This window comes from Aquarana catesbeiana, linkage group LG01 (genome assembly GCF_042186555.1).
Source record: "Aquarana catesbeiana isolate 2022-GZ linkage group LG01, ASM4218655v1, whole genome shotgun sequence".
Classification (NCBI taxonomy): Eukaryota; Metazoa; Chordata; class Amphibia; order Anura; family Ranidae; genus Aquarana; species Aquarana catesbeiana.
In genome coordinates, this window is record NC_133324.1 from 933,783,807 (window position 1) to 933,810,260 (window position 26,454).

Consider the following 26,454-nt stretch of genomic DNA (forward strand, 5'->3'; position numbering starts at 1 on the left):
CCCCCCAAAAAAAATCACCCCTTATCTTTCACCTTCGAGAACACATTTCTCCCCCCACTCCAAATCCCTTCCTCCTAGCACAAGTCCTCCCCCCCCAATCCTCCTACCTAGCACATATACCGCCCAATCATCCCTAGCAATATTTAAAAAAAAATGAATAAAAAATTTCCCTTCCCAGTGCAATGCCCCTCCCCCTAACACAAATCCTCTTCCCCCATCCCCTCCCCCCAACACAAATCCTCCTAAATCGCCAATCCTAGTACACCCCCCCCCAAATTTCCCCTCCTAGAATAATTCTTACCTCTTGCTGCCCCCCCAATGACCCCTCCCAAGACAGATTCCCTCCCCCTAATTTCCTTAGCCGCCCCCTCCTGCCCACCCCTTGTCCCGACTCTGCAAGGTATAAATAGTAGTAGTCACATCCAGTTAGATTTGTTCTGGACATTCCTTAGCTTATCCAAGCCCCTTCCTCAGTTCCTTGCACTCATTAGAACGGAAGAAATGTTTTGGATAAGCTAAGAAATGTCTTCAAGATTACGGAACAAGTCCAGTTGACAGTGACCAAGTACTACCAGCTTTACCAATCAGATTTAAAAAAAAATTGCCTTGCCAAGTGCGTTCACTAGTTCAAGCACTGCCATCCTGGTAGGTTTTCGTACATGTATCTTACTCCAGTTGCGGTGAAAGGGCATATTTGTGGATCCAGCACTCCAGTATGCGGGAACTTATGGGACCAGGAGGTGGTAAGCCATCGACGGACCTAGACTCTGTAGAGTAGGACAATTGTGAAAATGCAGTTCTCTCACCTGGTAGTTGTAGGTTTTCATTGAGTAGTTTAGGTGTCACTAAGGCCTCATATTATAACACACGGCAAGTCTATATTCAAATACTAATCCCTACTTCAGGGTAATTTTTGCTGAAGAAGCTGGGAAACCACCAGATAATGTACTCTTCCCCATAAACCACTGAAACAGCATTCCCGCATTTCTGGTGTAAGGCTTGGGCTTGATCATCATGATCAAGTGCATTGCCAGTTTCAGACTACACATCCCATGGTACGGTGTGCTGGCCGGTGCTCTGTGATGTGCATGCGTTCATTGTTCTCAGCTATGATGGTATCTCCTACAGGTGACAGCAGCAGAGGACCAGTATAAACAGAACATCTATAGCAGAGACAAGGCCAGCAACCAATGGATTTGCACTGTACTCGTGCCTCTGCCAGCCAGCTAAGCTATAGACTTTGCTTTATGGGCTGTCAGAGAAGCAGATTGATGATGTACCTTTAGGAGGTTTTATGTGCTTGTTTTCGATGTGTCAGCAGTGTTATGTAAATGTATCAGCTAAATGACCTAACTTGCAAATTGGTGTTTACTGAATGAATGCAGGGTAAATTGACAGTGTAGATAGAATGGTAAGTAGAGTATGCACTCAGGGTTAAACAGAGAATAACAGTCAACAAAACTATTACAGCAAGTGGAATGCTAGAAGTAAGTTTCCACACTTGGCCACTAGGTGACAGTACAGTTTAACAGATTTCTAAAGAACAGGGCATAAGGAAGGTTTACTTGCAAAATAAATGGTGCAAAACATGTAGCAACCTCTAGAGAGCTACTAGTGTCATTGTAGGCAAATCTATGTTTTGAATCATGGTTAACTTGTGAGTCTTAATTGGGTCAAGGGTTTGCTGCAGGTCAGACTGGATGTCTCATATAGAAGTTTAGAGAAATTTCTAGAAGTTAGTGGGCTGGAGCCAGGAGGGTTGATCCGCATACTTAAGAGAACTTGGCCAATCCCCATGCAGTGGGCCTGTCAGGGTGGCTGAGACAGCCCTTAAATAAGGATGAGTCAAGCCAGCAGGGGAGTCAGGTGGAAGAGGGAGTGCTGAGGAGACTGATGGTGGTCTTGGAGGGAAACCCCTGGTCTGGGGAGGGCTCTGCCTTAGGCTGGAGCTTGGGCTGGCTTGCGAGGATCCTGACAGCAGTGCGGTTTGAAAGGAGTCTTGCCTAAGAAGCAGCGGGAGCAAAGAGGGCAGTGTGAGTACATCAGCACACCCAGGGATTCGCAAGGGGACTGCCATATGTAGCAAACCTTTCTGGAAGACAGCTCTGTGCTTAATTTTTCCTTACCCTTGCCCTAGGAGATCTTCAAAGCAGCTGGGTGGGCTGGTTAAGAAGCAGCCAGGTGGACTGGTAGTTTCTGCAGGCAGTAGAGCTGAGATCAGTGTCTACAGCGGGGTTGGAGATACTCTGGAATGCAGCCTACAACACTTTGGGCTACTTTCTAACGGACTGAGAGTTGCTAGTCCTTAAGGGGCTTTTTCATCTTTTATTATCAGAGACTGTCAGTGTCCAGGAAGGAGGACAGTTCTGGAACATGTACATAGGGAGGAAGTTGTCCCTGGTTTTTGTTGCAGTCAAGCTGGGCATTCCATAATTTATATTCCCCATCCAAGTTATTACCCCTAATATACAAGTGGGGAAACCAGTCATCTGCGGCCCCTATGGGGGTAGTGCTACATACAGTCATGTAGAAATGCAGCTATTTGTGGTGAGTTAAGTGTAAGCCTCCAGCTCAGGGCATAGGCTGCTGCCTTTCTGATCATGATAGTTAAATCACCTAATAGATGAACAATTTGTGGGTGTGTGGTAAAGAGTACCCAGTTCAAAATCTCATTTTGCTTGAAATTCATGTAAAACATTTTTTTTGTTAAGACTATCAGATACAGCCAATGTGTTTCAAGGGATAGGAAGGCCTCCTTCTTCAGGGCTTAAACAATTAATTTTGATACAATAAGGATGAATTTATATTGAAAGCCTTAAAGTGTATTTAAAGGGCAAAACTTTAATTCTAGTTTTGCCTATTGTGGGGGTAGTTAGAACCTTGCTGGGTCTTTATTGTTGTCTGGTTCCCTGTTAGGGAGATGCACTCTCTTGATTTGTTCTTTTAGCCATTGTCACTGAAAATGTAAACATTTTGAGTATCCACCAGAACAGAAATAGATGGGAAGTCTTCCAATTGGGACATTTGTTCTTGTGACATCTGTCTAAAGTTGGCCATATACTGATCAAAATTTGGCTGGTTCAGCAGGGCCCAGCCTAATTTCAATCAGTGTGTGGGCTCCCGCACTCAGCGGAAATCAATTTTTTAATTGACTTCTGTCAAAGGGACATGTTCAAAACTTTTTTGGCTGATGAACGGCTGCAACCAATCTATGCAGTCAATGTAAGCCAAAGTCTCAGCAGGAAGGTGGGGGATTGGTCTTCTATCCACTCTGTTTGTGTGGAGGGAGAAACCTGTGGCCAGAAGGAACACTAACCATGTATGGCCAGGAGGAACACTAACCTTATATGGCCAGGAGGAACACTAACCTTGTATGGCCAGTAGTAACACTAACCGTGTATGACCAGGGGAAACACTAACTGCATATGGCCAGAAGGAACACTAACCATGTATGGCCAGGAGGAACACTAACTATGTATGGCCAGAAGGAACACTAACGTTGTATGGCCAGAAGGAACACTAACCTAGTATGTCCAGGAGGAACACTAACCATGTATAGCCAGATGGAACACTAAACTTATATGGCCAGAAGGAACACTAACCTTGTATGGCTAGAAGGAACACTAACTGTGTACGGCCAGGAGGAACACTAGCTGTGTATGGCCAGAAGGAACACTAACCTTGTAAGCCAGGAGGAACACTAACCATGTATTGCCAGGAGGAACACTAACCGTGCATGGCCAGGAGGAACAATAACCGTGCATGACCAGGAGGAACACTAACCTTGTATGGCCAGGAGGAACACTAACTTTGTATAACCAGGAGGAACACTAACCTTGTATGGCCAGAAGGAACACTAGCCTTGTATGGCCAGGAGGAACACTAACCATGCATTGCCAGGAAGAACACTTGCCGTGCATGGCCAGGTGGAACACTAACCTTGCATGGCCAGGAGGAACACTAACTGTGTATGGCCAGGGGGAACACTAACCGTGTATGACCAGGAGGAACACTAACCTTGTATGACCGGAAGGAACACTAAACTTGTATGGCCAGAAGGAACACTATCTTTGTATGGCCAGGAGGAACACTAACATATATGGCCAGGAGGAACACTAATCTTGTAAAGTCAGGAAGAACACTAACCTTGTATGGCCAGAAGGAACACTAATCTTGTAAAGTCAGGAGGAACACTAACCTTGTATGGCCAGAAGGAACATTATCTTTGTATGGTCAGGAGGAACACTAATTTTGTATGGCCAGGAGGAACATTACCCTTGTATGGCCAGAAGGAACACTAACATGTATGGCCAGAAAGAACAGTCAGCTAAAAAATAATTTTTTAAAAAAGATTTCCTCTTACTTTTTATTGTGCCTTTATTTTAGGAAGTGAAGAGAAATCTCCCCAAATGGGACACCATACAGGGGGTTTCACCATTTCCTGTTCCATCCAAAGCGAATTGGAACATTTTGGCTTTAGTTATACTTAAAATTGAAGCTGGATTCACTAGAGGTGCTTAAAATACCCAGCTGAATAGAGGAAGACTCTTGGGGAAACTTGCTTATATATCTGTGGAAAGGTAATGCAGATTATATTGATTTTTCTAATTTAGGTTTAGTTATTTTTTAACCCACACGTTGTTTCTGGGAGAAGCAGAAGGTACTGAGGTCATTACAGCACCAACACTTAAAACACTGTTAATTTACTCTTAGTATTATATTACATACAAATTTCTATTCAATTATCGGCCTATGTGAGCTATGGAGCCAGCTCATTTTCAATTTACAGCCAGCCCTAATAACTGCTAATTATTACATATTATATTTTAATAACCATACTGTCTAATTATGGCTTGTTACTGGCGTGTAATTAAACATCTGTGTTTTGTTCAGAAGATTTTCCTCGATACAAGGCAGCCAGTCCCACGCTTGTTATGGGAAAGTGTTTCTGTAGCACGAGAGGAGGCTGCGCTCCAGCCCTTATTAGCACACTGAGTTATTACACCGCAACAGGGAATTTCAGAGACATGAAAATCCTAAAGAAGATTTTATTTCCTAAAGCACTGAAAATAAGAAACAATTGCCTTTTTTTATTTTTTAATCAAATATTTTATTTAGTTTTTTTTATCCTTTGTTGCATCTCAGTGCTGCTGCCCCCTGCAGCCTCTTTACCGCCATTTCCTGTCTACATGCATGCCAGAGAGGGCTGCAATGAAAAAAATTTTTGTAGGGGTTGGTTTCCTGTTGCTGACAACAGAGGATGATGCCTGCATGAAAAACATATTTATGGTTTTATGAGATTTTAGTGATTGGGTTTTACATCTGCTATAAAAGTATTTTAAAAAACAATGTTAAACAGTGTTTCCATCTGTGCTGACAGTTCATTCCACATTTCAGAAAATTAAATTCCCCCATCATTTACTATTCTTTGGGGTTCCCTTTCGATTGCAGAGAGACAGTCTGAAAGTAAACATCTTCTGATATGCCCACTTTATGTGACAAAATGTTATAAACTCAAGAGAAATGAACCGAAACTGACACAAAATAATGTGCTTTGGTCACATTTGGTCTCACATTTGAGCACTCTTCTAATTTTCAATTAAAAAGGAACTTCTATATTTTTTTTTTATCTAAATAGAATCATTGTAAAGCTAAAAGGTGGAGAACAAGGGCTTAGTGGTTAACACTTATGCCTTTCAGCAGTGGGGTCCTTAGCTCCAATCCCCAGCCAGGGCACTCTATGTATGGAGTTTGCATTGCTTGTTTGCATTTCCTCCCACACTCCAAAGACATGCTAATAGGTTAATTGGCTATTGTCTTAATTGGCCCTGGTATTTTTTTACGGGTCTAAAAATGTTAACGGCAGACCCAGGTAACACTCTGTTTTGTGGCAAATGCACCACCGATATGCAGTTTAGGCATGAGGCCAGAGAAAAGTAAGGTTCCAAGGCTAGAAGTGTGACAAAGATAACAACACAGCCATGGTAGATGGGTTGGGTAAAGCTCAACTTAAGCAAGGAACTAGATTGAAATAAAAAAAATGTGACCCACCTTACCTGATAAAGGAATTGTATTACTATTTAGCAGGAACCCCTGCCAGACAACAAAGCTGTGTTGGTGAGCAGAGCGTGTTATTTCTTCTGTAGTTATGGTACAGTTGGGTCACCATTCTGGTCAAAGCCTGCTGATGATTAGACAGTAAAGGAGCAGCAGTATAGTGATCGGGTCATTTATTTATTTATTTCAGGTACTTATATAGCGCCGTCAATTTACGCAGCGCTTTACATATACATTGTACATTCACATCAGTCCCTACCCTCAAGGAGCTTACAATCTAAGGTCCCTAACTCACATTCATACATACTAGGGACAATTTTAGACAGGATCTAATTAACCTACCAGCATGTCTTTGGAGTGTGGGAGGAAACCGGAGTACCCGGAGGAAACCCACGCAGGCACAGGGAGAACATGCAAACTCCAAGCAGGTAGTGTCGTGGTTGGGATTCGAACCAGTGACCCTTCTTACTGCTAGGCGAGAGTGCTAACCACTACACCACTGTGCCGCCCACATTACTCAGCTCTCTGCTTCTTATTGACTTCAATACTTCCTCAGAAATTGAAGGGTCAGAGTGAAACCACCAAGCTCCTCATTCACTCCCTCATTATCTCTCGCCTTGACTATTGTAACTCTCTTCTCATTGGCCCGCCTCTCCATAGGCTCCTCCCTTCTTCAGTCTATCATGAATGCTGCTGCCAGACTTATCCACCTTACCAACCGCTCAGTGTCTGCCAACCCTCTCCTCCAATCCCTACACTGGATCCCAATCACCCAGCGAATTAAATTCAAAATACCACAGCATACAAAGCCATTCACAACTCTGCCCCGAGCTACATCACTAATCTTGTCTCCAAATATCACCCAAATCGTCCTCTCAGCTCTTCTCAAGACCTCCTACTCTCAAGCTCTCTTGTCTCCTCCTCCCATGCTCGTCTCCAGGATTTCTCCAGAGCCTCTCCCATCCTCTGGAACTCGCTACCTCAACCTGTCCGGCTATCCCCTACTCTTGCTATCTTCAGGCGATCCCTGAAAACTCATCTCCTCAGGGAAGCTTATCATGTCTCCAACTAATCGTCTACCACTTCCATCAGCTCATTCCCCACAACTACAAACTTTTGTACCACCTGCCCCACCCTATTAGATTGTAAGCTTTTCTAAGAAGGGCCCTCTTAATCCTCTTGTATTTTATTGTCTCTCTTTTATATTATAAAGCACTGCGTAAACTTTTGGAGCTATATAAATCCTGTATAATAATAAATAATAATAATTATAATAATAATTTAGAACTCCACCATCTGTCTCAGTGATTCTTAAAGTACGAGTACCAGCAACATGCAATGTGTATTTTGTTTTCCATAGTTTTACTCATCATGTCAGCTTTCAATACTGATTTACTACAGGAGACCATTAGTGTCAGAAAGCAAAAAACATTATCCAATTTAGTCTTAAAAGCAGCTCCAGGCAAAGTAAGAACTACTTTTTTCTTCCAGGAAATATTTGCAGCTGGACAGAAGTCAGACAGTCTTTTCAATATTCTACCACTGGAATTTTACATGATATGTTGCAGTCAGATTCAGCAGGCTTGTCATGGTTCTTCTGAAAAGAAACACAGTGTATTGTCCTATCACGCTATGCTGTGGAACTTCTCTTTCTGAAAACTACAAGGGGTGGGTATCAAAATCAGCAAACCCCTGATTCTGTAAATTAAGAAGACAAGGATATCAGCAATGCATTTAGCAAGCAGGGCAGCAATCTGTACAAAATCCAGGATGGAAGTGAGTTATATTGCTTCTATGTCGTTTTAGATGTAATATGACCTCAAGACACTTTAACTACTGTCATTCAGAAGCTAGTGGTATTTTGAGATACCATAACCCTACCTCTCCACCCAACCGCAAACCCTAAATCCCAACCTATCATTTTACTCCCAACATATCTTTAAACCTCAGCCCAACCCTCTTCTTCGACCTATCTCCGAACCCTCACCACAATCCCTAGCCATCAATCAATACCCTATCCCTAAGCCCAACACCCAACCCTTGAACCTATTCACTAACCCTCAATCTAATACCTAAACCTCAATCCACCCCCTAACCCACAAACTAGCTCCTAACCCTCAGCACAACCCCTAACCATCAATCAATGCCCCATTCCTAAGACCAATACCCAACCCTTAAATGCATTCGCTAATCCTCAGTCTAATACCTAAACCTCAACCAATCCCCCAACCCTCAAACTATCTCCTAACCCTCAGTTAAATACCTAAACCTCAACCAATCCCCCAACCCTCAAACTATCTTCTAACCCTCAGAACAACCCTCACTCCTTTACCCAGCCTTTCTCAAACTTTTTACTCCGGTTTCCTCCCACACTCCAAAGACATGCTGGTAGGTTAATTGGCTCCTGTCTAAATTGGTCCTAGTATGTGTATGATGTGACTTAGGGACTTTAGATGGTAAGCTCCTTGAGGGCAGGGACTGATGTGAATGTATAAATATGAATAGCGTGCTGTGTTAATTGATGGCCCTATATAAGTACCTGTAATAAATAACCCCCTAGCAACCTCTGGAGGAACCCGCCTTAACCCTTACCCCATCTACTATCTTCCAATCTAATCTTAAGCTATATATTAACTCCCATCCTATCCTTTATCCCTCAGATCAGCCAATAACCCTCAACCTAACACCCTACCATTAATAATTACCCCAACCTGCCCCCTACCCCTCAGACCACCATCTAAATCTCAACCAACCCCCCACATTTAACCTTAAATCTTATTCTCATTCCCAAATCACTCAACAGTCAATCCAAACTGTTACCCTAACCTTATTCCTTTACAATTTTACCCTAAACTTAATCTTAACCCAACCCTGTTAATCTGTAAGCACAAAAACAGCCATACTCATAATGGTGATAATGTCTTGGCACCAAGCATCATGCCATAATAGATGATTAGTCCCGAAATCTTTTGAAGCTATTTAATTCATCAAGAGCCTGGAGATGGAACAGCTGTGGCAGGAAGTCTGCAGCAAGTGATCTATTTAAATTCTTCCAGCTCCGATTGGTTATGTGAACATAAATTAGGAAGAAAATTCCAGGCTGCCATTGGCTCCCGCTGCTGTCAATCACAACCAGTGAGCCAATGAACAGAAAGAGGAGGCGGGGCAGATCCGTGGCTCTGTGTGTGTGAATGGACACGCAGAGCTGTGGCTCATGAACAAGCCTGCTTGGGTGCCCCCATTGCAAGCTGCTTGCTCTGGGGGCACTTGGCAGAAGGAAGGGACTAAGAGCGCCAGCGAGGGATCTGAGAAGAGGAGGTTTGGGGCTGCTCTGCACATGTTTCTTTTAAAGCCTTTTATATCACTTGAAAGGAAATCTCCCCAATGGGACACAGATGGAAAAAAACAAAAACAGACAGGGGTCATAACCCTCCCTCAGTGCTGCAGTTAGGAATTACGGGCCCTATACAGCTTACCTGACAGGGCCCTCTTCCCCTGTCCGAAAGTGACCGAGGACGTAGATTTATCAGTCCCTTTCTCTGTAGCCTCAGCTGCACAAATGAGTTAATAGGAAGTGCTCCGTGGCTTCCTGCTCATTTAGAAATGGAAGCATAATAAACACAGTTTATTATGCTTCAGTGATGAATGGACACAAGAGTGACTGGTACCAATCATTCAGGAAAATAAGTGGCCAGTAAATTAATGGGCCCTTTCCCCACTCTCCATCTTAAAACATTCCCCTGTGTGCCCGCAACAGCAGCCAGCGGGAGAAGAGGGGAGCGCTGCGGGGGGAAAGGGGCACACATGGGGGCCCGGACAGCAGATGGAAGAGGTGCATGTGCTGGAACCAATCCGCCTGCAGTGCAGCCAAAGGGGCAAAGAAGAGGAGAAGCGGGCAGGGAACAGGGGGAGGCAAAAGAGGATCAATGTCTGCAATAAGATGGACCTCCTGCTCAACAGATGCCTGGACCCCTCTGTTGAACTGATGGGGCCCGGGTCCCAGTACAGAAGGCCTGGCTGTACTTCCTTATCAGGGGCCCTGCCCTCCCCTACTCTATTCAAACCTGAAACAAAAAAGTGTTGCCTTTAGTTCTACTTTAATTGTATTTCCAGAGTGAAAGACAAGAGTAGGCTGTCACCATTTTACAGGAAATTAATAGATAGATTTAATATTGCACAGCATCCTGACCATCTCACCATTTTTATATGGTAAAACAGGACCGCAAAACTGGAATTGTAAAACCGAATCACATGGTAGAAAACAAAGCCTTTCTTTCAGGCAAACTTCACCTTAGCAGTTCATATTGCAAAGCTTGATGCTAATTTTTTACAAAATTTATTTGAAGGTAGTCACTGCAAAATCAGTGTTAACGTAATCCCTACCTATACCTAAGAATCTGTACAAAAGCAATGAAAGAAGATAGTTGGAGTATTGCTTTAGTAGTAGATAAAAAGTATCTTGTTACTTTTTAATGAATGGAGTTCCAATTTTAGAGGTGCTAGGGACAGTACGTTCAACGTACAACGTTCGAACCAGGAAGGGACCGTAAATTGCATCAAGGACTAGTTATATATTTCCATGGATGTGATGGAACATCTCCCCGCATTAACACAACATCCTCTTATATGAGGGAAGGAGTCCAGGTGTTTGCAGTGAAGTGTGTTCAGTTTTCTCACAATTTCAGGTAAAACACATCTGATAGAGCCTGAAAATGCCATAACGAAATGACAACCTGTTAATTAGTGAGGAATGGAAATGACACGTTCCCTGCAATCTGTGGTGACCATGATGTCACATTTGTTCCCTGCTACAACAGTGACATCATTTATGATTTTGGTGTGAAATGGTGTGTTTTTCAGGATATTATAAGCACATTTCTGTCTGTAACCCCTGATAATCAAATTACTCTGCATTTTGATCAAGAGTGCAAGAAAACACCAAAATATTACCATCTTCATCTTGTGTGAGGACAAAAATAATACTGTTTGCATAATGTGTGAGGGCAACAAGAGTATCTCCAACTTCTCTGAGATTAAGAACTAGAAAATCTCCATTTTGTTTGAGGTCAACACTATAATGCCCATTTAGTGTGAGGGCACCATCTCCATATAGTGCGCTCACATCAATACTATTGTATAATGAGAGGGTACTTAAACCATTTCCTCAAGTGTGAGTGTGCCAATATCATGCCCATATAGTGTGAGGACCACAATACCATCTCCATATAGTGTGAGGGCACCAATACTATTTTCGTATAATGAGAGGGTACTAAAACCCTCTCCTCAAGTGTAAGTGTTCCAATATCATGCCTATATAGTTTGAGAACCCCAATACCATCTCCATATAGTGTGAGGGCACCAATCCTATTGTTGAATAATAATGAGAGGGTCCTAAAACCATCTCCTCAAGTGTAATGCCGTGTACACACGACCGGACTTTTCGACCGGACTGGTCCGACGGAACAAATCCGTCGGACAATCCAACCGTGTGTGGGCTTCATGGGACCTTCAGCGGACATTTTCTGTCAAAAATCAGACAGACTTTAGATTTAGAACATGTTTCAAATCTTTCCGACGGACTCGAGTCCGGTCAAAAAAATGCGTTCGGCTGTATACTAGTCTGACGGACAAAAAACAACGCAAGGGCAGCTATTGCCTACTGGCTATGACCTTCCTTATTCTAGTCCCTTCGTACGTCATCACGTTCAAACCAACGGACTTTCGAACTGACTTTAGTCCGTTCGTGTGTGGCCAAGTCCGGTCGTTCGAAAGTCTGTAGTAACTCAGTCGAAAGTCCGTCGGAAAGACCTTTGATGCTGAAAAGTCCGCTCGTGTGTACACGGCATAAGTGTTCCAATATCATGCCCATATAGTGTGAGGACCCCAATACCATTAACATATAGTGTGAGGGCACCAATACCATTGTCGAATAATAATGAGAGGGTCCTAAAACCATCTCCTCAAGTGTAAGTGTTCCAATATCATGCGCATATAGTGTGAGTATCCCAATACCATCTCCATATATTTTGAGGGCACCCATACTATTGTTGAATAATAATAAAAGGGTCCTAAAACCACCTCCTCAAGTGTGAGTGTGCCAATATCATGCCCATATAGTGTGAGGAGCCCAATACCATCTCCATATAGTGTGAGCACACCAATGCTATTGTCGTATAATTAGAGGGAACTAAAACCATCTCCAGGCAGTGTGAGCGCACCAATATCATGTACATATAAGGCTTGATTTACTAAAGGCAAATAGACAGTGCAGTTGTACTCTGCAAGTGCAGTTGCCCTAGAGCTTAAATAAGGTAAAGCTTCACTTTACAAAGAATACCCAATCACATGCAAGGAAAATAAAAATAAAACTGCATTTTTACTTGCACATGATTGGCTGATGGAAATCAGCAGAGCTTCCTCTCATTTACTAAGCACTGGAGCAACTGCACTTGCACAGTCTTTTTGCCTTTAGTAAACCAACCCCATAGTGTGAGGGCACTAATACCATATCCATCTTTTGTGATTTTACCAGTAACATCTCCATCTAATGTGAGGGTAATAATAACACCTCCATATAGTGTGAGGGCATCAATACTATCGCCATACAGTGAGAGAGCATCAATACCATCTCCATAAAGTGTGATACCGTTTCCGTCTTTTGCGAGGGCATCGGTATTGTTTCTATTTTATGGAAAGGCACCAAACCCATTCAAGTTAGTGTAAGGATACCAATACAATCTTCATACAGTGTGAAGGAACCAACACTATCTCCATTTTTTGAATGTCATACCATCAGCATTGAGTGTGAAGGCACCAACCTCATCTCCATTAGTGTGGGGGGCACCAATTCCATTTCCATTAGTATCAGGGCACCAAAGACATATCCATATAAGGTAAGAACATCAACACCTTCTGTAAGGAAACCAACATCGTCCCCATATAATGTGAGGGCACCATCCTCATGCCCATAGATTGTGCAGACACAGATACCATTACAGGCACAGACACCAACTCCATCAAACTCTATTAGTGTTAGGGAACCATCACCATCTCCATAGATTGTGGGGGCACCCATAATATATCCATATAGGGTGAGGACACCACACATCTGCTTAATGTCTAAGGGCACCAACACCATTTCCAAGTAATGTAAGGGCGCTGACACTATCTCTATTAAGTGTGAGGGCACTAACACCATCTCCAACTGGCATTATGCCTACAGTGCAGCATATTGGCTAAGTAGTTAGCTCTCTTCATCAGATAGTTCAGTTCCCACCAAGTTTCGATCTGCATGGAGTTTGTGAGTTTGCCTATTCTGTCATGTTATTGTGTCTTGTTCAGTCTCAAAAACATTCTCATAACTTAACTGGCTTTTTTCAAACTACCTGCTGTGTGAGTTATCAGTTTGTGGCAGGAATATCAGGCTGTAGGTTCCTGGTGTGAATGAGGGCCCTATGTGGACAGTGATCTAATGTATGAAGGCAATATTGTTATTTCCATATTGCGTGATGGTGTCTGACCTCTGCTCCATAGCATTTGAGGTATTTGAAATAGACAAGTGACCTAATCTCTATATTGTAATATACAATGGCAGTACATTTCTATTCGTAAGGGTAGGGATGTTTTCTGCATGTTGCCTGAGAACAGGGACATCATGTCTGTGTTACATGATGACAGTCACATTCATGTTATCCAAGGACATAGGCATGATGTCCATGTTGTGTGAAGACAAAGCATGCATGTTGTATGAGAGTGGTGACAGATCTACTAAAACTGGAGAGTGCAAAACCTGCTACAGCTGTGCACGGTAGCCAATCAGCTTCTAACTTCGGCTTGTTCAGTTAAGCTTTGGCAATAAAACCTGAAAGCTGATTGGTTTCTATGGAGAGCTGCACCAGACTTTGCACGCTCCAGTTTTAGTAAATCTCCCCCATGGTGTCAATGACAATTTGATTGACAGTAGTACCATGATTTAATGTTAAGTCCCTGTCATGAGGTTCATGTCATGTCAGTGATACGATGGCCATGTCATGTGAGAGCACTGTCATGACATCCATACTTGACGGCAGTGACATCACATCCATGTAATGAGACGGTAGTGACAACTTTTTACCCATATATGACATTGGACTTTCACTATACAATTTCTGGACTTATATGTTTGAATTCAGGGCGTTTCAAACCTGTAAGCACCTACACTTTTTATGATTTATGCTGGAACAAAAAAAGGACCTTTCCCAAAATCATTGCCACAAGGTGGGAAAGTGCATAATTGTCTAAAATGTCTTTGTACACTATACCAATAATAATACACCTCAACTCAATTATTTGGAGGGGCTACCACATGCTTTTAGTTATTTAGGTAGGTGAGATGGTCAGGTGTCCACAAACTATATAGCCATATGTTGTGTCAATGTGTTCCTACTAAATACTTGATATAAGCCTACTAATTGGTTATTATGGGGGGATGCCTCCAGATCTTAGTAAGAAGACCTTACATACAAAAGGCCAGTCTTTGTGTTCATGCGTGCACATGAGGGTGACTCCTGCATTCATCTGTTCCAGGCAGCGACGTGTCTCAGGAGAGCCTTCTTCTACATGGACCCTTCGCCAGGAAGCCTAAGAGAATCAGAACAGCCTTTTCTCCCTCACAGCTGCTGCGGCTTGAGAGGGCCTTCGAGAAGAACCATTATGTGGTGGGGGCAGAGAGGAAACAGCTGGCCAGTAGCCTCAGCTTGTCAGAAACACAGGTAATTACAGTCATCTGTGTATACCCCTACTGTCTGTGTACTGCACAGTACATCGGTATTCTTATCCCCATATCTTAAAAAGTCAGCGTATTCAGTAGTATCAACAGTCTACGGAGTAATAACAGTGTATGAGGTTAGAGGAGACAACTCTTGTCCCATGGCACCAACAATAGATATAGATTTAGTACCCTTCCAATTTTTAATTAAATTAAATGCTTAGGGACTTTATTTTGAAAGGTGATTAGGGGTCTATGTAACAACTCTTAAATGCTTCTCTCCTGATGCTACTGTGGATTGCACTCAGCATGGATAACTGTTGCAACCATTTTCCTGTCCCTATAGTAGGGCTGCCAACTTTTCTTCAAGCCAAACCAAAACACTTTAGCAGCGCATGGCAAATTCTTTTTTGTAGCATTCACTAGAAGACTGTAAAAGACCTGGGACACTTTTGGGTGCACCAAGGAGAGTAATAATGTGGCACGCTTAGTGCGCCATGGCGCACAGTGGGTTTGGCCAAATTGCGTTAACAGGTGGGCAACAGATTTGTGTGTGACTATCTCGGTTAATTGGGGAGCCACAGTCTGGTCTGAATAATGTGTCTGGGTTTTAGGCAGACTGAACCCCGGACACATGACTCAAAACTCAGACTGTCCAGGTGAATCCCAGACAGGTGGCAACCCTACCCTATAGCGGCTCTATGCATGTATAGATAACTCATGTCAATCAGAAAAATAGGCCAGGACATAGCAAATCATTAACAAGGCAAAGTGAAATAATGAAACATAATTGCAGTGAGAAATTGCCAGCGCATGTTAGCAAGAAAATGGTCAACATGCATAATAAGATGAAATAATCAAGTTGTATTTGCTCCAAACCCACCTCGGCCCCCTGACGTCATCCATCTCAGAGCTTAGTCAGGTCTTAAAGCAGTTTTTATTTTTCAGTATATTAATTCACCTTCGAACTGTCTCAGATCTTCACACAGCTCTACATATGCCAACCAATCCATCTTAGAGCTGGCTTAGATCTTCACTCAGCTCTCCATATACCAACCAATCCCTCTCAGGGCTTAGTCAGGTCTTTCCGAAGTTCTCATTTTCAGTATATTAACCAATGCACCTTAAAGCTATCTAAGGTCTTCACACAGCTCCCCATATACCAACCAATCCATCATAGAGCTGGCTTAGATCTCCACACAGCTCCATATACCAACCAATTGATCATAGAGCTGTCTTGGATCTCCACACAGCTCTCAATATATCAACCAATTCATCTCAGGGGTTAGACAGGTCTCTTTTTCAGTGTATTAAACAATGCACCCTAAAACTGTATCAGGTCTTCACACAGCCCCCTTGTTACCAGCCAATTCATCTCAGAGGTGGGTCAGTTTCTCACATAGCTCTCCATATATTGACCAGTCCATCTCAGAACTTTGTAAGGTTCTTACACAACCCTCATTTCTCTGTATGCCAGCCAATCCATCTCAGAGCATGTTCAAATTCTCATACAGCCCTCAGTTCTCTATATACCAACCAATATATCTCAGAGATGGTTCTGATCTTCACGCAGCCCCAAGTTCTTCATGTGTCAAATAAACTACTGGATCAAGTCCTCATACAGTCCAGTGTTGTCTGTCAGCCAGTCCTTCCTGGGGTTGAATTAAGACCTTGTACAGTCCTCAATTCTCCATGTGGCAAACCACTGGGTCAGGGCCTCAAAAAGCTCCCACTTCTTGTCCCACTGCTTGTCAAACCAACAGCTGAAAATCACAGAGTGGCCATTTAGTGAGAGTTTTGACTATTTACTTTCGAAAAAAACAATTGCCCAATTGTGCTGCATTAGATGCTCAGAGTCAACCACATCCATATCCCAATGGGTACAATGTAAACTTAGTGGTTCATATGCATAGTATGCAAGCACACATTTAAGGGCTTCATGTTAAAAGCATCAAGAAGGACCAACAAATTCTACAGAAGAAGAGCCATAGTTTTATTCACTTTCGAAAACAAATTACTCCATACCTAAAATGTTAAATAATGTATATGTCAGCTGTTGATATATCTTTGTTTAAACACAAAAAATTGGTTTGTGAAAGAGGATTATGGAAGTCTTAAATTAGAACTATAGGCAAAACTTTATTTTTTATTTTTGATAGATTAAAGGATGGTTATAACTCCTGTAAGGTTTATTTTTGTCATCTGTGTTCCATTGGGGATATTTACCTTCACTTACTGTCCCATAGCCAAAACAGGAAGTGAGAGAAAATCCCTGCAAATTAAGGAAATATCTTGGGGTCCTCCAGGTCACCAGAACTAGTGTCCCCATTGGAAGATTTCCCTTTTATTACTTTTCTGGAGATAACACCACAAATTTTGGAATATTATTTTATGTTCACTTTCAATGATAATGGTAAACAGGACAAATCGAGAGGGCGAATCTCACTAATTGGGGCTTGAATAGCAATAAAAACTGACAAAAAAACAAAAATACATTTAAATCCCAATTCAAAAATATCTGGCATACCTTCTTGATAAATATGATGGCCCAAAATTACAAATGATGTTGTTAAATGTATTGTATAGTAATACCCACAAGAGGAACAAATTAAGCAGACGTTATTTGTACTCTAACTGGCTCTCCACCACTGTGTTAGCTACTTACAATCAGCCATCTTCATTCACTTTTTATTCCAAGTACATTGAGCAAATCAATTCACGAAATCCAGCAAATTTGAAGAACGTTACCTTTTTCATCCCATTGCACATTTCTGTTTTTTTTTAACAAAATTAGCCCTGGGAATAATTGGTCTGACTTAGGCTCAAGGTCAGATCCATTTTTATTGGCTTGGTCATTTCCTTTCTGCCCGGTGAAAGTACGGTAATGAATATGTCCCCCTCCATGTCTGCAGCAAGCTTGCCGCATCCACACATGAGCAGCGATGGAAATCGGATACGCCGGGGTATTTGTGTACAGACTGAGACACATTTTCTAGAAACCATCTGTGAGATTCCTCAGCTTTGTATGCTAATATTTCCATTTATAATCGCATATTTCGACACCCGCACATGTTCCTGTTGCACATGCGGCTCTGCTCTCGGCTGCTTGCTGAACGCCACACACATCCATTAGAATATTGGCTTCCAAATATTTAACACAGTGACCTTTTTCTCTGTGAAAACTGAAGAACACGCATTAGACAGAATTGTAGTACAGAGGAAATAAAGCATGTAGAACACATATTGTACAAAGATGGCAGAATACTATTAAGCAATAAAACAGCCAGTGTTCACCAGCTTTATTTTGGTCAGAACTGCTTCTCCCTCTATAACAGTTAATGGGAACACAAAAACAGCTTGAGGCAGGCTGATACAGCTTACAAGGAGGTCACATGCATTTCAAATGCTCCTGTCCATCAACTGTGAATGCTCTCAGAAGCAACTGGTAGAATGTATTTGAAGACAAGCTGCAGGTGTCCATGGACTCGAGTATCTATCTACAGTGCAAGTCTGAGGTCTTTATACCCCAGTGTGACCCATCAGTTCTCCGATTCTAGCAAGTCATTCTCCACTTTTTTGACTTGCATCTCTGAATTTTACAGAACAAGCATTGCAAAACCACAAAAAAATTGTTATTATAGAAAAGCAATTACTACTACAGTAGGCTGAAATTATGACTTCATAGCGCAGTAAGAATATAGAATAGCCTTATACAGTATATATGTCAAAGATATAACTTGTGTTCACTATGATGAGATGAGCTTGGGTTTGCCTTGGGTTTGGTCCAAACCACCAAGATGGAAGCTGTCACTGCCATGCCATTCAGCTGTGTGTGGGGGATTCCCTGACCACAGATACATGTCACAAAGGGGCAGGGATGCTCATGACATTGTTGACCTGTAATGCCACATGGTATGGCACTGTCTTTGACCTAATATGGCCTTGTGGCTATATTAGGCCAATGAGGTCACAAGCAATCCTGCCCCTTTGTGTACATAAAGCTGCAAGGTGGGTAATCCCCACTCGAAGCTGATTGAGCTCATCCCTTCGTATTGCAGTTTTATAATGACTACATTTTGTGGTTTTGCAATGCCCATTTCTTGGTGGGCTTTTGTAAAACTCACACATTGGTGGCACTGACAGCTTCCTTCTGGATTCCAAGCCAAACCCAAGCCAAACCCAAGCTCCTCCCTTCACAATGAACAAGTCATAACTTTAGTTTCGTTGTTGCAGCTCTATATTAACTACATTTTGTGGTAATGCGATGCCCATTTCTTGGTGGGCTTTTGTAAAACTCAAAGACACAAGTCAAAAAAGTAGAGAGTGATTAATTGTTAAATGGTTCACCAGAATTGGGAACCTGATGGGCCATATTGTTGGCACTGGCAGCTTGCTTCTGGGTTCGGACCAAACCCAAGCTTATCCCTTCCTATTGCAGTTTTATAATGACTACATTTTGTGGTTTTGCAATCCCCATTTCTGTTGGGCTGCTGTAAAACTCAAAGTAAAAAAAATGGAGAATGACTATTTGTTCAGTTCAATAGCCAGAATTGGTGAACTGGTGAGCCGCATTGGTGGCACTGACAGCTTCCTTCTGGTTTCCAAGCCAAACCCAAGCCAAACCCAAGCTCCCCCCTTCATAATGAACAAGTCATAACTTTAGTTTTGTTATTGCAGTTCTATAATAACTACATTTTGTGGTTTTGCAATGCTCATTTCTTGTTGGGCTTTTGTAAAACTCAAAGACACAAGTCAAAAAAGTGGGGAGTGATTAATTGTTAAATGGTTCACCAGAATTGGGAACCTGATGGGCCATATTGTTGGCACTGGCAGCTTGCTTCTGGGTTCTGACCAAACCCAAGCTCATCCCTTCATATTGCAGTTTTATAATGACTACATTTTGTGGTTTTGCAATCCCCATTTCTGTTGGGCTGTTGTAAAACTCAAAGTAAAAAAAAGTGGAGAATGACTATTTGTTCAGTTTAATAGCCAGAATTGGTGAACTGATGAGCTGCATTGGTGGCACTGACAGCTTCCTTTTGGGTTCCAAGCCAAACCTAAGCTTCATCCTTCATAATGAACAAGTCATAACTTTAGTTTTGTTATTGCAGTTCTATAATAACTACATGTTGTGGTTTTGCAATGCCCATTTCTTGTTGAGCTTTTGTAAAACTCAAAGGCACAAGTCAAAAAAGTGGAGAGTGATTGGTTCGCCAGAATTGGGAACCTGATGGGCCATATTGGTGGCACTGGCAGCTTGCTTCTGGGTTCAAGCCAAACCCAAGCTCATCCCTTCATATTGCAGTTTTATGACTACATTTTGTGGTTTTGCAATCCCCATTTCTGTTGGGCTGCTGTAAAACTCAAAGTTAAAAAAAAGTGGAGAATGACTATTTGTTCAGTTCAATAGCCAGAATTGGTGAACTGATGAGCCACATTGGTGGCGCTGACAGCTTCCTTCTGGGTTCTAAGCCAAACCCAAGCTCCTCCCTTCATAATGAACAAATCATAACTTTAGTTTTGTTATTGCAGTTTTATAATGGCTACATTTTGTGGTTTTGCAACGCCCATTTCTGTTGGGCTGCTGTAAAACTCAAAGTGGAGAATGATTATTCATTCAATATCCAGAATGGTGAACTGATGGGCCACACAGCTGTTCTGGTGGCACTGACAGCTTCCTTCTGGGTTCGAACCAAACCCAAGCTCATCCCTTCATAGTGAACAGTTGTTTTGCCCAGCACTAACAGCTTTCTTCCCGGTTGGGACCAAACCCAAGCTCATTAATGATAATAGGCTACCAGGAAGTATCAGCTAAGTGTATGTAAACCCTAACAATAAACCTTTTGGTCTATTAAATATTCTTTTGAAAACATTTTGTTATATCAGTACAAAAAAACGACCAGAAATCTGGTGCTGTCCTGTGCACTCTGCATTCGTATATCAAACAATGTTCTCAGGAAGTGTGTTAGGACTAACGGAAGATGTGGATAAGGATAGGTGTTCTGTAGTCCCAATCCACTACCTGTTCTGGGGTGACAATACTGCTCCTCCATACAATTAAATACATTAAAAAATTTTATTGAGGCCACCGATTGGAACGTAAAAGTAATTTTGAAGAAAATTAAAATTTGAAATAATTTACAAAACGGCTTTGTGCAGCTGTTCTATATATACATTGCCTCAAATGTTTAGCGAAGGTGGAGTTTTCTTTTAAAGTAGTAAAACTTATCCGACAACTCCGAAAAAAAAGCGAAATATATTCAGCGCCAACAGACAGCGCATGCTGGCAGGCACCACGTGGCACAAACATTTAACATTTCTAATATATTACTGGAGTCCCACTGAGCGCTCCATATTAAGTCACAGCGCACGGCAATGAAAAAGCAATTAATAGGGATCGCCACCTACGAGTAATGTATTTGTCGATAATTCCACCATATGTTGTGATACACCTATAAACGTTTCTCTCTCTCTATCACCTCCCAGAGCTCCCTGCGCCGACTCCTCCGCTGCCAGGAATATAAAAACCTTGCTTTGTCCGCCAGTTTGAGCGCAAAATAAAAAAAAAAGCATTTGCATGCGGCTGGGAGGGGTGAGAACGCTGGTGGTAGGTGAAGGCTCGCCATTGGTGGAGGCACTAATGGATATGTAAATGAGCCAGCAGTTCGAGATTGCGGGAATTTTGCCTTGCAGGGATGACGTCTGTATAAATTAGAATTTTTGACAGAGATGAGAAGGCCCAGGGTAGGAGAGGCGGATAAAGTAATTTGGAATTACTGTCAGCTAGAGTTACCCCGGCCCGACTTAAATAAGCCGCAATGAGATATCCAGGAATTCTATTAATATTCACGGGTTCATCTTGTATTTTACGCTGAAATGCTGCAACAGCGGCCATATTGGTTTACAGGTTATACCTGCGCCATGAAAGGGTTAGATCTTTCATCAATATTGGCGAAAGACATGAAAATAGCCTTTTTTTCCAAAATAATTATTCGCTTCCGCAGTAAACATTCTTCTTCTTTTTTTTTGCTGTAGAAGATAGAGAGATAGATAATAATAATAATAATAACAACAATAATAATATTAATAAAAGACAGATAGAGATAGATAGATAGATAGATAGATAGATAGATAGATAGATAGATAGATAGATAGATAGATAGATAGATAGATAGATAGATAGATAGATAGATAGATAGATAGATAGATAGAATAATTAATAGATAAAAGTAATAAATATAAAGACGATAGATAAATAGATAAATAACATTATTATAAATAAATGAATAGATAAAAGTAATAATATAAATAAGACAGATAAGACAGATAGATAGGCAGATAGGTAGATAGATAGATAGATAGATAGATAGATAGATAGATAGATAGATAGATAGATAGATAGATAGATAGATAGATAGATATAATAATAATAATAATAATAATAATAATAATAATAATAATAATAAAAATATAAATATATATATAATATAATAATAATAACAGTAATAATATTAATGAAAGATAGAAAATAGGTAGATAATAATAAAAGTAATAATAATAATATTAATGATAGATAGATAGATAGATAGATAGATAGATAGATAGATAGATAGATATAATAATAATAATAATAATAATAATAATAAAAATATAAATATATATATAATATAATAATAATAACAGTAATAATATTAATGAAAGATAGAAAATAGGTAGATAATAATAAAAGTAATAATAATAATATTAATGATAGATAGATAGATAGATAGATAGATAGATAGATAGATAGATAGATAGATAGATAGAATAATTAATAGATAAAAGTAATAAATATAAAGACGATAGATAAATAGATAAATAACATTATTATAAATAAATGAATAGATAAAAGTAATAATATAAATAAGACAGATAAGACAGATAGGTAGATAGATAGATAGATAGATAGATAGATAGATAGATAGATAGATAGATAGATAGATAGATATAATAATAATAATAATAATAATAATAAAAATATAAATATATATATAATATAATAATAATAACAGTAATAATATTAATGAAAGATAGAAAATAGGTAGATAATAATAAAAGTAATAATAATATTAATGATAGATAGATAGATAGATAGATAGATAGATAGATAGATAGATAGATAGATAGATAGATAGATTGATATAATAATAATAATAATAATAATAATAATAAAAATATAAATATATAGACAGATACAAGTAATAATAATGATAATAAAAGATGGGAAGATAGATAGACAATTAAAGTAATATAAAATAGATACATAATAATAAAAGTAATAATAATAATATTAATAACAATAATAATAGTAATAAAAGATCGATAGATTATGAAGTTACAACACAAAAATATATCAAAAACATATACAGTATACACCATTACCTAAAAAATACACCCATGCATCTGCCAAACTCACAACCCCTTTAGTATTAATAATGAACCTATTAATATTCCACAAAAGCATACTAAAATGTAATATATATATATATATATGCACATATAGTTAGTAAAATTCCCCAATATGTCATTCTTAAAAAATCTGCACATGGTGAATTGATAGACAGCACAGCCCTGGGGGGGAGGAAATTGTCTGCAGTTTTTTAATTTAAACCTTCTTGATGACCCATTCCATGAGAACATTGTTTGACATTACAGTAGAAAACTAGGAATGTACACCTGTGCATGTTCCTAGCTTCCATACGATTCTGTCAGACTATGTCAAGTTCACTGACGATGTTACATTTGGTCTGGGCATCTAAACTTCTATCACTACCGGCATCAAAAGAGATAAAAACCATGAGCAACGTGTTCCCTTCTCTTTACCTTTGCTGAGACCAAACACAATTCTCCACCAGCCGATGTTAAATCCTCCACAGATATTGTTACACGTTTCTGCTCTGCAAATACAGTAAAACCTTGGATTATGAACATAATTCGTTCCGGAAACATGATTGTAATCCAAAGCGAATTTCCCCATAAGAAATAATGGAAACTCTAATGATTCGTTCCACAACCATTTATTCATAATATAATCCATATAAAAAGATTATAGCAATGTGTTGTGTAACCATAAAATGTCCATCCACAAATGGTCGCCTCCACAAGGGGATTAAGAAGCAAATTCCAGCAGGAGCTACAGAGTAGACATATGCGATTAGTTTCGTACGAATTTCTGAAAATTTGTACATTCGTAAGGATCCCAAATACAAATTTTTATGCATACGAATTTTGTACCAAATACGAAACTTCGTTTACGAACTTAGGATTAATTTATCATAATGAACTTTCGTTATTGTTACGAAAAGTTAACAAAACTAAAAGTTAAAAACCCAGGAAGTCAACACAGCACAGGGATGGTGGGAGCCCCTCATAATGATAAATTCATCATAATGAACTTTCGTTATTGTTATGAAAAGTTTAAGAACCTAACGAAAATTCGTATTTCGTACAAATCCGAATTGAATTTTGGACAAGAATTACAAAATAATTTTAATACAAAATGGAACGAAACGAAACTAAACAAATTTATTGACGGCGCACATGTCTACTACAGAGTATAAAAGAGAAGAGAGGCGCCTCTAAGTGTAGCAATATGGTTACATTTAATGAAGGTACAACATTTACCAACTCACACGGTTGATGATTATCACAGGCACATCTAAGTATGCAGGCATTTGGGGTAAAGCTGTCCGCATAGACCGTCCTCTGCACCGCCGGCTCTCACCGCTGTCAGTCTGCAATCGTGATCGGGAAGACTACCCTGCAGTAGAGCGATCTGAAAGCAAGGCTTGAATCTCTCGTGGAGCGCATCCTGGAAGGGATGACGTCAATGGCAGTGCGGAGGACGGTCTATGTGGACAGCTTTAGAGGCGCCTCTCTTCTCTTTTATACTCAGTTGTGACATGACGCTACTTGTATAACAAGACATCGCTTGTATACCAAGTCAAAATTGAATAAAACATTTTACTTGTCTTGCAAAACGCTCTCAAACCAAGTTACTCTCAATCCAAGGTTTTACTGTACCTAGAAAGACCCCTGCACACTTGTGTACAGTAAAGGGAAGGAGAATACGGGAAGGTGGAGGAGGTCTGCCTGCTAGAGTCACAAGATCACCCCAGTGTTGTAATAAGAGGACACAGAAAGCCAATCACAGGATTAGGGAATTATATGATCTTAATGAAAACACTGGATGCCCCAGGGTCACCATGGTTGGAGAGGGTCACCATGATTGGAGAGGGTCACTATGATTGGAGAGGGTCACCATGGTTGGAGAGGGTCACCATGGTTGGAGAGGGTCACCATGATTGGAGCGGGTCCCCATGGTTGGAGAGGGTCACCATGATTGGAGAGGGTCACCAAGGTTGGAGAGGGTCACCATGGTTGGAGAGGGTCACCATGATTGGAGAGGGTCCCCATGGTTGCAGAGGGTCACCATGATTGGAGAGGGTCACCATGGTTGGAGAGGGTCACCATGATTGGAGAGGGTCACCATAGTTGGAGAGGGTCACCATGGTTGGAGAGATGTGACATTTTCATTTTTAGCTGGGTTTTTGAAAATTATGGATTGCCGAAGGTTTTTTTAAATAGCATAATAAAAATAATAATAAAATAATCATAATAATAATAATAATATAAAACAACTTTAACCAAAAATGTTTTGTGTTAGTTTTGGACAGAGTGGGGAAGTGGGGTTCTGTTTTAGGAAAAGAATGTTCAGGGAAATGGCAAATTCTACTCCTTGCCAAATATTATTTCTGAGCTGCGGAAATGAATTTATATTGAAAATGATTTTACAGTCATAGTGATATTAACCAATTTCTTTCAGGCACCGTTCACATCTAGGCGTTTTTGGGCGATTTTCTGCTCTTAAAGGCTGCTATCACCCTACAGCGTTTTGCCGCGAAATCTGCCCACGATTTGTCAGCGCCAAGGTGTGAATGACAAAACACGGGACTCGCGTTCGAGATGCCATTCATTTGAATGACACCTCAAATCGCATCGCGGGACGCACGTCGCCCAGAAAATTGTTCAAGAGCCATTTTTGGGCGACATGCGTCTCATGATTCGGGTTGCCACGATTGCAGCATGATTTATCGCGCGAAAGTCGCGGCAGACCCGCACTGCGATTTTAGGTGTCATTCAAAAGTAATGGCATCTTGAATGCGAGTCCCGCGTTTTGTCATTCACACCTCTGTGCTGTCAAATCGTGGGCAGATTCGCTGCAAATCTGCCGACGATTCAAAAGGAGGTAGTGTGAATGCAGCCTTAGCCTCAGCTCTAAAAACGCCCAACAAGACAAATCCCATTCATTTCAATGGCCCCCTGTTCACATCTGAGCCTTCTGACGCTGAAGCAAAACACCTGTCGCTCAAAAAACTACATGAGTTTCTTTTTTTGGCAGATTACAGGCATTTTACTGCTTTTACACTGGTGACTTGTCAACTTCAAAACGCCTGTAGAAAAACACTGCAAAAACGCCAGAAAAATGCCTGTAAAATAGCAACGCCTATATGTGAACGGAACCTAAAGCTTTTTGGCGCATTTGTATTCCCATAGAAATGAACGGAAACGTGCCATTCGCGCATTTCTGCACGATTTTTTGCTCAAACAGA

At 40.8% G+C, this 26,454-nt stretch overlaps 1 protein-coding gene across 1 annotated transcript in view; it reads left to right on the forward strand.

Annotated features, from left to right (window-relative positions):
- Positions 1–26,454, forward strand: part of EMX1 (empty spiracles homeobox 1) — an 88,940-nt gene that overhangs the window by 35,934 nt on the left and 26,552 nt on the right. Inside the window, exon 2 of the mRNA XM_073612318.1 lies at positions 14,623–14,807. Within this exon, the coding sequence (XP_073468419.1) occupies positions 14,623–14,807 (185 nt within the window). The remainder of the gene's footprint in view (positions 1–14,622; positions 14,808–26,454) is intronic.